General features: G+C 44.0%; 2 protein-coding genes across 5 annotated transcripts in view; both read right to left on the minus strand.

Moving 5' to 3' along the window:
• LOC107397249 (ankyrin repeat and IBR domain-containing protein 1) overlaps nt 1–9,789 on the minus strand; it is an 18,468-nt gene extending 8,679 nt beyond the window's left edge. For 2 of the 3 annotated variants that reach the window (XM_070547688.1, XM_070547687.1), the window contains exons 1-4: nt 4,111–4,434; nt 1,018–1,189; nt 822–953; nt 562–753 (exon numbers count right to left, since the gene is read on the minus strand). In XM_070547688.1, the coding sequence (XP_070403789.1) occupies nt 562–753; nt 822–953; nt 1,018–1,189; nt 4,111–4,298 (684 nt within the window). In that variant the 5' untranslated portion in view covers nt 4,299–4,434. Of the gene's footprint in view, nt 1–561; nt 754–821; nt 954–1,017; nt 1,190–4,110; nt 4,435–9,631 lie in introns of those variants that run through there. The other variant, XM_070547689.1, reaches the window with a different exon arrangement.
• Nucleotides 9,790–10,630: 841 nt separating this feature from the next.
• LOC107397256 (receptor-transporting protein 3) lies at nt 10,631–13,363 on the minus strand. Of its 2 annotated transcripts, none has more exons than XM_015977186.3 (3): nt 13,221–13,363; nt 12,355–12,523; nt 10,631–11,469 (listed from the first exon to the last, which is right to left on the minus strand). In XM_015977186.3, exons 1-3 carry the CDS (start codon nt 13,246–13,248, stop codon nt 11,130–11,132), a joined length of 537 nt encoding a protein of 178 aa, XP_015832672.1. In that variant the 5' UTR covers nt 13,249–13,363; the 3' UTR covers nt 10,631–11,129. The 2 variants fall into 2 exon arrangements, with proteins under 2 accessions (XP_015832672.1, XP_015832673.1); XM_015977187.3 differs by having other exon boundaries at nt 12,355–12,520; nt 13,221–13,343.
• Between the last annotated feature and the right edge of the window lie 1,194 nt (nt 13,364–14,557).

Genomic DNA, 14,557 nt, shown 5'->3' on the forward strand with positions numbered 1-14,557 from the left:
GGACAGAGAGAGACAGAAAAGGGAAAATCTATCTTTAGGGATGCAAAAAGGACGCGGGACAGGGACAGTGGGGGTGAAGGGAGGGACAGATTACGTATTAGCATGGATTTGGCTGCAGGAAGAAAGAGCAGCTGCTGGTATCCAACGGCGACGGTGATGCAAGAAGACACAGGAAGTGAGGCGTTTGCATGAGCTGTGACCTTTGAGGATGGAAAATACTTCCAAAGGATCTCAGAGTCACACTCAGGGTTAGTAGGAAGAAAGTCCTGCAGTTTTCCGAGAGCCAACGGTATCGTCGCACACTCGCCACTTTTTTTTCTTGTGCAAAACAAAAAGCAGGTGTGGTGTGTGTCATTAGTGAAACTTCATCTGTGAACCCGAGCCTGTGCAGCATGAAAGGTGAGCCGAGGATTCTGCATGTGTGTGACACACATGATCGTTTTATTGGTGGTGAAGCTGGTAAAACTGTGAAAAGTGCCACCTGTCTGATTTTAAAAGGCCAAAGAAAACGTAAAAAAGGTGTAAAAACAGAGAGGAACAGCAGGAGAGCTGTGGACGCACCTCCTTGTAGTGCAGCAGGCTGGTTTCCCCGTGAGCGTCTCCGCTGGACTGCTGAGCCGAGGCGGACGAGAAAACCATCTGCGACTCCAGACTGAGGGCCAGCTCGGTGTGGTGGTGCCGCTCGGCGTGGTCGCACGGCGTCAGCTTGTCCTCGTCCTCCACGAACAGATCTGCATCGCTCTGGATCAGCAGCTGCGGGAGACATAAGGATGGAGGAGTGAGAAGGTCCCATCCCGGTCTCCTTCTGCAGCTGGTCTCACCTCTACACAGCTCTTCATGCCCGCCGCAGCGGCGTAGTGCAGGCAGGTGCTGCGGTGGTTATCGGTGGCGTTGACGTTGGCCTTCTCGTACTGGCCTCCTTCCAGCCTGGCTCCGGTCCAGCTCAGGATCATCTGGAGAACAACGCAGAATCATTAAGTCTGAACGCGCCGACCGGGTTCCGCCGCGCGTTTCTACCTGCAGGCAGTCGGCGCGACGCTGCTCGTCCCTCTGCGGCCGGGCCAGCCGAGGCGACAGCGCCCCCTCTGGCAGCAGCAGGATCTGCGGGCCTTGACACAGCACGTGGAGGCACGTCTCGTTGTTCACGTTCCGCTTGTTGGGGTTCCCCTCTTTGCTGAACAAGAACGACCTGTTCAGGAAGAGCAGAGGTCATGGAAAAGCAGACTGAGCGACCGGGAAGAGGGAGGAATCTTTTAGAGAAGCGGATGAAGCGGAGGAGGAAGGAGGAGATGTAATCATTGACTCGCTCTGTTGAACATCACGCTGGATGACACGTGCACACACAAACACGCTGCAGCTCCGTTTACCAAACAAAAACAAAACCTTCGTTTGCTGGAATAACTTCATTTACTAAATAAATAAATAAAAACGCCTTCAGAAAAAGCCGACTCCTCTCCTGCTTCCTGCCTGGTTATTCCGGTTATGCCTTGCGTTTCTCCCTTCCGCCCTCTCATCCCGTCACCCACGAGCCCTGCAGCCTTGCTCTAATCACAGCAGTAATAATCAGTAACTAGCGATGCAACGATACCACTTTTTTCCAAACCGATACCTGGATCTGAGTACTCGCCGATACCGATTACCAATACCGATACTTCTACCACACAAAAAAAAATGCAATGATTTGGAATACAGATTTATTTTCTTCTCTGCTTTCAACAGGAAAAGACAGTGAGGTAGATAAAAAGTAAAATATATGTTTTGAAATCATCACAAAACTAAAATATTAGGTGAACACAAATGACAAGTTACTGTGAAGTCATTTTCAAGCAAATGCATTGGTATTGGTTCCTGGTATCAGTTAACTTTTACCCATACTGGTATTGGTATCAGTATCGGTGCCGATACCGATACTAGTATCGTATCGGTGCATCCCTATCAGTGATTACTCCCAACACCCCACTCCTCCAGGAGCACCGAGCCCAGCGTTTGAGCTGAATGGAGCCGGTATCGGCCCGACGGGGAGGTCACCTTTTAGACGTCCTTCACGAGTTTCTCCCTAAAACAACCGAGATCGGCTCCCGCTGAGTCAGAGCGGTTATTTACGCTCGTGAGAACTCGTTATGGAGGAAGCTTCCTCAACTGCTCCCAGTTTTCCAGTAATAGGTGCGTTTGCTGCTCCCGCTTCTTGCCGTGTGGTGGGATTAAAACACCAGACCGGCCCACGGAGACGACGGGAAGGAGTAGGAGTGGATTATAAATAATCTAGGAAACCGACTGCACGCCCGCTAGCCGGCGTTTATTCGGTCTGGGAACAAAAGGACTCGGAGCACTTCCTGTGATGCTTATCGGAGCGCCGCTTCCAGCAGGCCTCTCCGGCCCATTATAGGTCAGCAGGAAGGAACACAAACAGCACAGCGATTGATTTGTTGAGCAATAATCTCAGACACATTAAGCAGTTTGAGGAGCCACAGCCCCCCCCCACCCCACCCCCCACCCCTCTTTCCTTGGAATCATGGGAGGAGGAGGAGGAGATGAGGGGTTCTGAGTCACAGAATCAGTCATGCTAGCATCTTAACACTCTCAGCAGGAGTCACACACCACGACCCGTTTATTCTGGGTTAAGATGGAAATAGTTGCTCTCCTTTATGGTTCAAAGGTCACCAGCAGCCCGGTGTTGAGGCAGAAACATAAAAGCACCCAGAATCCCAGCAGCATGAAGCTGTGGATTTAAATCTAAAAATACATTTGCAGATCCATATCGGCGATGTTCTTAGAGAGCGGCGCTTCCAGGTTCCTGTTTACGCTCGAATCCCTCGCCGCGCCACGAGTGTGCGACAACAACTCTGCTAAACTAAAGCGTGAGCCGAAACAAAGCAGGTGATGTCATCGGGGGCAACGCCGACCAAGTCCTCAGGAGAATAATGCACAACCGTTTTGACCAGCCGCGTTAGCCACCGCTTAACGAGACCGCTCATTCGCCACAAACCGAGCAGGTGACTGGGTTTGTGAGAGCAGGTTAAAGAGAGGCTGCTGTTCGCAGCCCCGCTCATAAACGATAAATGACCCGGATCCATTTGTTTTCATGTCTTCTTCACATCCTGCAGAGTAGCCCTACTGTTTTCACCCATAGTGACGTTGCTGCCAATGAGATTTATGCAAAAATAAACAACAAATAAAACAGCAACGGTATAATGAAGGTGGAGTTAAGGGTTGTGGGATTGGAGGAAGACTGTGTGGACATGGCTGCACCAGAACTAGCCGTCAGCTAGCTTAGGCTCCATTTCTCTAAACTGAGGCCTTTTGAGAAGCTTTAGATCAGATCATCACTTAGAGCCGTCAACTGCACTTTGAATTATTTTACTTGTTCACTGCCAATGACGACTAAAGTCGTCATTTGCATTTTTTTACTGTTTGAGCATCGGAACGAGCCCCCGCGCTGAGAGAACAAACATCTCAGCCCTGAAGCCGATCTTCATCCGCATACGTCACAGATCACATGATCAGGAAGCAACACATCCATGTGTTTGGAGATCGTTTTGGGCCGTTCCTGTAAAAAAAAAGGTGAGGCACGAACCGGAAAAGCGTCTGCAGATCACAATTCGACAACCGATTATGAAAGAACGGATAACGCTCGAAACACGCGGCTTCTTCCTGATGTAAGAGGTGAGTCTCCTCTTTGTTTTGGCATCAACATCATGCTAGCGCGCAACATTCTGTGACTCTTAAAAAACAGTAAAAACGGTGAGAAACCCTGGCAGCGAATGAGTTAAAACTCTTAGATAAGGAACTTGTGTGGTGCAATTCACACTCCGGCCACTAGGTGGCAGCAGTTTTACAGACATCGCGATGACACCAGGTACGTTTTGGAAGATTTTTCAAATTAAATTTATTCTTAAAAATTGCAAATATCATCTGGCCGTTAGGATCGTAACATGTGGTATCGTCTGGAATCTTGCCAACGCATCCCTGGGTGGAAGAACGTAGACTTGAGGTAAAACAGTGATGCCGAAGACCCAGAAGTAAGACAGCGGTGAACAAAGCCAGCACGTTTGCCCCAAATGAAGGAATCGGTTATAAATGACATAACCGAGCTCAGAAAACACGTTTTACCTGAGCAGGCGTGTCATGGCGTGGCGGCACACATAGTGCAGCGGTGTGTTGTGCTGGTACTGCTCTCCGTATGAGGCGTTCGGGTCCAGGCCGTCCCTGAACTGAGGGTTCCCCTCGTACAGCTGCCATGCCAGAGCCTCGTCGCCGCTCACCAGCGCCTTGCGGAACTTTGTGGCCGTGTTTCCCATCGCTTTGCGCCGGCGAGGGGGGGGCCAACTACCGGGAGCTGTGGCAGATCACTCTTCACCTGGCCGCCTCTTCTTCTGCCTCCCCCGTTCACCACAGGTCACAATTTACAGCAGCATGGCTCTGAGCCTTCCTTCCCTGTGCATCGAGGAAAGAAAGACTTGGATAAAAGCTGCGAAGGTCACAAAATAAAAGTAAGAAAGGCTAAAATCAATCGGGGTATCGATTAATCAGCTGATGTGCAGCAGAAAGGATGCTATCTTACACGACATGAAGGAAAATGAGGGAGGGCGAGCAGGAAAGGGAGGAAGACGACTATAAAGAGGCCGAGCTGGAAGGGTGGGTTAATGACATTGATTCATCAGTCAGATGATGAAAAGCATGGTCAATACACACACACACACACACACACGTATGTGATGAGTGCATGCGTCTGGGGCTGCTCAGGGTATCATTACAGTCTTCATTCTGCAGCCATCTGTCTGGCCGTCACACAGAGCCCCCTCTGAGCCCCGGCTACAGTTGGCTGCCGGCCGGTCAGGCTCCGGAACGTTTGAATAAATCTGGGCGGCCGCCTCCCCGTTCTTTCTTCAGTTGACAGACGGGGGAAATGCCCCTGACAGATGAGACTTAAGGAGCTGCTGCCGCTGAAGGACAAACGTTTAGAGAAGTTTTTTTGTTTGCATTCAGCAAAGTGGTGAAAGGAGGGGGGCGAGACGGTTACTAGGTCAGTCCGTCTGCCCGGCTCTGGTCTGTGCACACTCCCATTAGTTCCAGTTCAGGTCACTTCTGTGTATCTGCAGCTTCCCCGGCTCTTACACGGAGATCCTGGACAAAGCTTTGGGATCGGAAGAATTAAACGTCTGAAACTTAGCAGTGATCTTTTAATCATCTGCTGGTGTGATATCCGAGCGCACGCACGTCACTCCGTGGCCAAGCAGAGCCGGAGCGTAGGAACGGTTTCACTTCCTGGAAAGGAGACATCCATCCCTCCAGTCTTAAATCCAGCAGGGATCGAGGTATGAGGTGTGTCTGAAAGACCTACAACACAAACTCAGCGAGTCCAGTTGGGCTAATTTTAGACCGTAAAACATGATTTAGATTAAGCAAACTTCAGAAAATATGCAAGACGCACAACTCAGGTCTGTAAATAATCCCAAAATACCCGAGACCAGCATTACAGCGAGAACCAAAAAGGTCAGAAATCTTCTTTCACCCACTTTTCTGCTCCTGGTCTTTTAGCAACAACAGTTGAAGAAAAACAAACACAATCCCAAACATTCATTCTGCCTCTCACTCAGACTGTAGGTAGGTGACTGTTGTGGTCGGACCAACAACAACGATGACTCAAGTTGTTATTTATTCTTGTAAATCTCAACTACATCCAGATGTCTACAGCTAGCTTCAGACATTCTAACTAACTTACAGACCTGATTTAACCCGATACAAACCAGGATATTTTAGGAACACCTTAAGATTTCATTTCTATTTAGGCTCAAAATAAGCATAAAAGCAAAATGTAAGGGAGAGACTTTTGAATCGTTTTGTTTTTCTTTCCGAGTGATGAGCACTTCCACCTCGTCCTGAGGCTAAACTTGGCAAACGTGGCAGAACGAGGGCAAAACACACCTACAGCGTGGGGAAACAATCATTCCTCGGATTATTTTCAGAAATTAATCCCACACTCTCAGTGGAGCGGCCCCCAGCCATGTTGGTCCCACAAGATTTTATTTCCAAGCACAGTTTTATGTGAACTTGACTCACTGCTTGGATCTGGGCTCCTTTAGCACCTCTTCTCTGATTTTACAGCAGTCCTGAATTACCATGTCTTGTATACCTCGTAAATCACAGCTAAACAGCTCAACTATGCCACCTGTTGACCCAAATCGATACCCGCATTCTTCTTAAATTAGAAATCCAGAGTTGTTTTCATCCGATGGCACCGTCTAGAGGCTGAAAAATGAACTGCACCTTACATTGTTCTTCCCCCTTACGTATTTACAGCTGAAAGCATCGTCTCTCGTACATAAAATATCACCCACATTAGACGCATAAATTAACCCATTCACTGCCAATGACGACTAAAGTAGTCATTTGCATGTTTTTACTGTGTGGACGTCGGACGAGCCCCCGCACTGTGAGAACAAACATCTCAGCTCTAAAGCTGATCTTCATCCGCGTGCGTCATACGTCACGTGATCAGGAAGCAGAAAATCCATGTGTTAGATCGTTTTGGGCCGCTGCTGTAAAAAAACGTGAGGCGCGAACCGGAAAAGCTTCAGCCGATCACAATTCAACAACGGATTATGAAAGAACGGATAACGCTTGAAACGCGCGGATTCTTCCTGATGCAAGAGGTGAGTCTTTTGGCGTCTACATCATCCTAGCGCGCAACGTTCTGTGACTTTTAAAAAAATGGTGAGAAACGCTGGCAGCGAATGAGTTAAGCAGACGGGAAAACGGTCAGGTCAGAAAAAGCCGGGCTCTTCCATGTCATAGCAAAATTTAGCATTTCTGGCCACGTCCACTCCGGCAACCGACTACCAAAGGCTGTGTTGATTCTGCAGCCAATAGAGAGCAGCGTCTTGGCTAGAGGAACCTAACCATTAGCAACTCCACAACACGGAAGGACATGTTCGGTAGGGATTTGAATCGATCCGGTACTAATTCCCGGTACCTAGGAATCGATACCGGTACTTAACGGTACCAATTTTCGATACTTTTGAGTGTTTACTATTTTAATTCTCTTTTATAATTAAATATATATTTTTCTCAATATATAACAATATTTGATAAATATCACGATAAATAACATTCAACTGTTTGTATTTTAACATCGTCCTTGTAGTTTTATAAGCTGATAATTAAACTGAAGCAAACATCTTTACTGTGAACTAAATTTACTGTGTATCTTCATTCATTTTGCCGTCTTTTTTCATTTGATTTTTCCTACTGGGAAGTTAGAATTTCCGAGGAGAAAGCGAACGCACCATTAGCTGATAACAATGGTAGCAATGGAAGCTAACATACCAAGCTAACGTTATCTTAAACAGCTTATTTAGCTGCTGGAGCAGATTAAAACGATGATGCCTCACACTTAGATCGTTGTCACTGGTTTCGTCTTCACCCGTCGCATTTAGTAAAGTGAAGCCAAACTTTAGTGCGCGTTCATGTTCTTCTAGTCGGGAATTCGGAGTTCCGAGGAGAAAGCGAACGCACCATTAGCGAAACGGAAGCTAACATATCAAGCTAATTATATTTACCTACCGGAGCAGATTAAGATGAGGATGTCTCACTTAGATCGTTGTCGCTGGTTTCATCATCACCCAGTTACCCATCACATTTAGTGAAGTGGACCCAAGCTTTAGCGTGCGTTCTTTCTACCATGCTGCTCTGTTTACAACTCGCTCGCACCGAGCTACGACATAACGCTCTTGCGCATGCGCAGCTGTCTTGGCAAGTTCTCGTTATGATGGACGGGTACCTAAACGAGGCACCGTTTCAAATGACGTGAATCGGTGCTTGGTCGGGGTACTATGGAATTTGGTCGGTACCTTAAAAAGTACCAAATTCGGTACCCATCCCTAATGATCGGGCTTGTGTTATTTGTGGAGATAAAACATACACGTTGCATTTTTACAAAAGAAAGAAGAACGACCAAAGGCAGCAAGAGTTGCTGTTAGCCAGTTACCGTTTCTGCAGAAAAATGGCTCACAAAGCATTCATTCACACTAGAGACCACTAGCCTAGAAATATGGACAGACAGTAGCTAAATGATCCACGGTAGCCTCAGCAGGTCCATCACTGGCCCGATCGGTTTTGTGCTATAGCGCTGTATTAGTGTGGTGGGCAGGACGATGCGACAGAGCAGAACAGCTAAGGTGGTGGCAGCTGGTTTGAAACATCTTTGGCATCAACTTTGGACTATTTAGACTTGGGCTTTTCTTTGAGTCGAGAGCAGCCAGAGGTACTAAGTCCTTTATTTAGAAAAGGGATTTATTTGCACCTTCAACAGTGTATGGCGGACAGCCTCATTGACAAACATCCATAGCGGTGAGTACGTCACGTTGTTCATGGTCCAATAGCATGTGGAGACAGTTTGAAAAACAACCGTAGATTCTGCCCCACGACTGAGCTCTGTCTATGGGTCGTGGCCACACTATATATTCACTTATGGCCTGCCTGGCTAAGAGACCACAGCTAATGAGTTGTAAAGCAGCTTAATAAGACCTTTAAAATGTGAATCCTGTGATTAATCCTTCAGAAAAATAATATTTTCAGAGTTATTTCTGTAATCAAGCAGCCCTATCACTTGGTACAGTCAAACCAAAAGGCTTGAACATCTTGTCCACTAAACATACAACTTAACGACCCTTGAGCTCAAGAAGCTCAATCATATTGATCCGCTCCAACGACTCAGGTCAGGTTCCCACCAGAAAAAATTAAAATGCACCCGAAAAATATTGGAAAGTCATCAGCAACAGCTACACACTGTCAGATCATCGCGATCAGCTGGGTCAGCTTAGAGTTGTAAACATTTAGGGTTGTTATCAGCACCGTGGCTAGTATTTTATATGGTGAAGAAGTCATTTAATAACAATGAATCCAAGGGCTGGTTTCACTTTTCTCACACAATAAAATAAAATGTGGCTTTGTTAGAAAAAAGTCAGTCACCTCAGGCTCACCTGTCAGGACAGTGTTATTAAAAACAGTTCAGGTAAATTAACTGAGGCATAAACACAAACAAAGACACCCTGGAGAGAGTTAAAAGTCAACTCACAGTATGGATCACCACTCAGCAGTATAAAGCTGCTGCGAGACGAAAGTCTTTCAGCCGAAAGAGGCGTAAAACTTGCTGGAGTCCAAGCAGCAGCTGCGAAGGGATACACAGTTCGACTTTACACAAAATTAGCTAGGTCGCGGTGTTTCTAGCTAAATATCCAGGTCAGACCTCTGGTGGTTATCCCCCGAAGTGTGTCAGCATGAAATGGAACACAAAACAAACAAGCAACCGACTTCCCTTTGCATGTTTGTCCATGCGGCCCCTCGTTTTTAAAGCTCCTTTGTTCAACAACACTGTGGCAGTTTGTGTGAACAACAGCCAGGCGGCTGGAAAAGGTGCAGGTTGACCAAAATGTTGTCGGACGGGTATTTTTTTTTCTCCCTCCACCTCGCGCCAGGCTGTGGCGGTGCCATGGGGAAAACGTAACCACCCAAACCAGCCTGCCGCTCTGTTGTTACCGAGGCTGAGCCAGCTCCTCGGTAAACGTTAGCGCGACGCGTTAGCTTATACTGGCGACAATGAGCTACAGCAAACCTCCGCAGATTAACTTACACGTTTGGAAACTTGCGGACATCGAGGGCCATTGTCGGACGGCTGTCATTCGCTTCCCCGGTGGACCATCCTCTCCGCCACCAGACCCGGCGGATGCTGCTGCCGCCGCTGCTTGACAGCAGAGGCGATACGAGCTGCTCTGCTTCACTGTGTTATCAGACTGGACGCTGCCACGAAGAGGACCCATACGCGCATGCTCAGTTCGAACAGAGGGCTTCCTCTGATTGGCTGGCTGCGACGCTACGTAAGTAAGTTTTGACGAGTGGGGAGGCCGGAAGATGCCAGGTGTAAATATAAATAGGGAAGGGGAAATCCACTCCCTCTGATTAGCAAACCTTGTGCACAAATGTGATAAATTACATCGTTTAATCAGAGAATATGAAATTAATTAATTATTAACAGCTATTAGTGGTAAATTAATATTTAAAACAATATAATATTATGATCAACATTATTTTAATATCTATATAAATTTTTATATTACAATTCTCATTTGATCTGTTTTGATTTTATAATTTAACCTTTTTCAAGTGCTTCCTCTGTGGGAGCCCTCTGCCCCGGTGACGGTGGTCGGCTGTGGTGGCCTGGGTGCTATCCAGGTGTGCCTAGGTGGAGGTGGGGGGTCTCTGCCCTGGGCACCCTGTGTCAGTGCCTCGGCTGCTGCTGCCGGGGCGGATGTCTCCCCGATGGCGTTTCCTTATCCTAATCTTAGCTGGTCTGGCTCATCTGATCTCAGTCAATCGTGTTTTTTACCATGGGTAAGGGGGCATGTATGTGTGTGTGTGTGTGTGTGTGTGTGTGTGTGTGTTGGAGGATGAGTGTTGTGAAGGGGTTTTTATTGTCAGATTGTTTTTAAAATTCATAAAAACTATTCATAAATGTAAAAAAGCTTCAATTATTGTTGATTTGTTTATCTTCTAGCTGCTGTTGCAAGTAGATTTGACAAATCAAGTTTCAGATTTTAAAACAACTCTTACAAAAATGAAGTTAAGCAGTTGATAATTGCCAAAATAAATGTTTATTCAAATTTATCAACAATTCTAACATTAACAATCGCAATAATATTAACAATTGAAACAATTTTGACTATCATAACAGTCGTAAACAACAGGAAACCTCCACATAATGTCTCACAATAAATAAAAAGAAAAGAAACCAGTTGTGTGCATGTTTGTAAGTAAATTTTGTTTATATAACACTCATCACGTACATAGAATCAAAAAGTTCTTCACATTGATCAAAACAAAATAAAACAAAGTAAATAGACTAACATCATTAAATCAAAATGATCTCAAAACAGAATCAGATTAACGTCAGAAAAAATAAAGTCATCAAATTATAAAATTTCATAAACAGATGAAAGATTAATAATTTGATTAAAACAATTATGCTTCCTGAATCATTATGACTGAAATAAAAGATCACTTTGAAATAAAGACAAAAGGTTGTATAAATGCACACATGCACATGTACTCATAACTACTCTCTCCTAGACAAATTATGGGTCATCACGCTGACTGCAGGTTCCCTGCTGACAGGCCTCACACAGCTCACTCACATGAGGTTTGGTAAACACAACTCTCTCTGAAGGTGGTGGTTCGTCATCCTCGTCATGCTCCCCATAGCAATTCTTCCGGATCTTGGAAAAGAGCTTTAGCAAAACCTTTTCCACATCTTCCTTGGAGAAAAAAGGAAGGGTAAATCGACCCTTACAGTCAAGACATGCTTGACCAAAAGGCCGCATGACCACGATGCCACGTTTTTTCCTCAGCCGGTAATGGAACAACACAGACACATGGGCTGAGGACCAAAATCTTCGGCAACGTTGACACTGAAATCTGAGGAAATTAAATAATCATTACTGCTGTCAGGGGCAGGCCAAACATATTTTTAATAGGCATTCATGAAATATCTGCATCATTTTTTTGTATATCGATATCGGTCTGATATATGAAACTGGGCCAATAATAATTCAATTTTTTCAATTCAATTCAAGTTTATTTACAAAGCACGACAAGAGTCGTCTCAAGGACCTTCGCACAGTAAACATTCCAATCCAGGTCATTTCATTAAGCCAATCAGAAATAAAGTTTCCTGTATAAGGAACCCAGCAAATTGCATCTAGTGTCAGAGTCTTTACAGCAATCCTCACACTAAGCAAGCATTTAGCGACAGTGGAGAGGAAAACTCCCTTTTAACAGGAAGAAACCTCCAGAGAATCCTGGCTCAGTATAAGCAGCCATCCACCACGAATCACTAATAACAAATACTAGTTTTTTTTATATCTAGTAGCCATTTGTGTATCCGTTTTAGAAGGGGAAGGGGGTGATAATGTAAAGTGTGTTGTCATATGACAGTGATAGTAATCATCTCAGAAGCATAAATGTGTGTGGAGTATATAATAATAATATTATAATTATATATAATTTATATATTTTAGCGTACAGATATTTTCTTATATTAATTGAATATTGGTAAAAATTGGGTATCGGGTTAACAGGGATATCGATATCGGCCCACATTTTCATATCGGTGCGTCCCTAATTTTTAATGATGTGTTATGAAAGCTTTTTTTTTTAATTTTAGATTAAATCTTCATCTTTTTTTGCCCTAAATGTGGCACTAGTCTAAAAGCTTCTTCATGCATCACTTGGTCTGCTGAAGTCACACTTGGGACTTTGTTACCTAAATAAAAGATTAAAAATAATAACTTTAGTACATACTTTCCATGAGTATGTGACTGGAAGACCTTCAAGCCTCTCTTCTTCTCCTCTTGGCTGATTTTATCAGTCAGTGTGTAGTTAAAGTTGAGAAACCAGTCATCTCCATGTGCCAGTTCATCATCCAGGAGCTCAACAAATGTGTCCCTCCACAAGGACGGGGCCCACCCTGCTGGAATAAAAAAGTTTTAGTTAAAAATGTACAAAAGAAGTAAATATCTATACTCCCAGACCTATAGAAGTTATAAATAACAACAGATCCCACTTTATATTCCAATATCTCTAAAACAGTCGTTTTCATCTTCTGACCACCCGAGGGCGCACTTTCAACAATGACGATATTTCTGTTATGGTGATACTAGGTGTGGTTTTTATGCCGTTCAGAATCAAAATTTGCACCAATAAACATTCTAATGTTTGTAAAAAGCCATTATTTAGACAGAAAGTATATATTTCACATATCAAGAAGAACTAACTCATAAACATTAAATAAAGCGCAGCGTTAAAACGAATCCGCTATATTTAGTATTTTCCGGTCATCTCGAGCGTTTTAAAAGCCATGACTATGACTAGAGCGTTCTGTAAGCCTGTAACTTCTTTGTTCAGTTTTCAACTGGTTTCACAATTAAAACTGAACTCAAATCTGTTTTAAATGAAAATGCACGAAGAAACTTAAAACAAACATATCGGCTTATTTTTTATCTAGAAGGAAGACCACACACACACACACACACACACACACACACACACACACACACACACACACACACACACACACACACACACACAACCGTGTTTAGTGAAGCAAACGCGCTAAAAGTCGAGCCAGAAGGCTCAGCTCGTGACCAGAATTCCAGATTGTCTCTTACCTGTTGGCATTGTTGACCTGTTGACCATGTCTGTTTGTTATGATGGTAGAAAATCCTCTGAGACGTTTATCTCAACTTGTCTGTCCTCGAAATGCTTGCTACGTCCCTGCCCATCGTCTCTTTTATTTAGGTGATCAGCTGACTCTCCGGAAACCGAAACCTAACTTCACTTTCGTTTTTCGTTTCAGAATGGAAACGAAAAAGGAAAACACTTTTGTCCAGTGAGATAATTTTTATTTAACTGTTATTGTTGGTATCGCCATTTTTGTTTGTTTGAATGTCAAGAGCTGCTTCCTATTCCATGTTGCTTTCTCTCTCTCATATCCATGTTCTCTATCTATCTATCTATCTATCTATCTATCTATCTATCTATCTATCTATCTATCTATCTATCTATCTATCCATCTATCCATCTATCCATCTATCCATCTATCTATCTATCTATCTATCTATCTATCTATCTATCTATCTATCTATCTATCTATCTATCTATCTATCTATCTAAATAGTTTGAACCAATCAATACATTTCAGACTTGGTGGCATTTTTGAACACTTTCCAGGTTTTTGGAAGATGCATGTAACACTCAGTCTTTCTCTTTTGGTTTCTAGCAAGTGACCCAGATTGACAACGACCTGAAGGCCAGAGCTTCAGCCTACAACAATCTGAAAGGAAACCTGCAGAATCTGGAGAGGAAGAATGCGTGAGTAAATGCGTAAACATGTCTAATGTGCTTTAAATGCATACTATGCTACTCTTTCATATTTACAAATCGTTTTCCTGAGCCAGTATGTGATAAAAGGATCTTTACAGGGTTATTGAAATGTCACTCAGACCCCTATCACCCTCTATGGCCAGAATACTGCTCTTGCAACTTCAGAGTGCCGGTCTGGTCCCTGTCTGACTTAGAAAAAATGAAACTGACATACTCGGCGCTGCAGTCTGCTTCCAGCATGCATCTATCTATCTATCTATCTATCTATCTATCTATCTATCTATCTATCTATCTATCTATCTATCTATCTATCTATCTATCTATCTATCTATCTATCTATCTATCTATCTATCTATCTATCTATCTATCTATCTATCTATCTATCTATCTATCTATCTATACATACATACATACATACATATACATAAATACATATATACATATAAATACACACACATCTCTCTCTCTCTCTCTCTCTCTCTCTCTCTCTCTCTCTCTATATATATATATATATATATATATATATATATATATATGTATATAGTGGTGAGCTCAGTCAAGGAGGAGACAGAGGTTTCTTTGGGAGCACCAGTTTAATCTTACACTCTTCAGCGTGGCTACA

This window comes from Nothobranchius furzeri, chromosome 19, assembly GCF_043380555.1.
Source record: "Nothobranchius furzeri strain GRZ-AD chromosome 19, NfurGRZ-RIMD1, whole genome shotgun sequence".
In the NCBI taxonomy this organism is placed as follows: domain Eukaryota; kingdom Metazoa; phylum Chordata; class Actinopteri; order Cyprinodontiformes; family Nothobranchiidae; genus Nothobranchius; species Nothobranchius furzeri.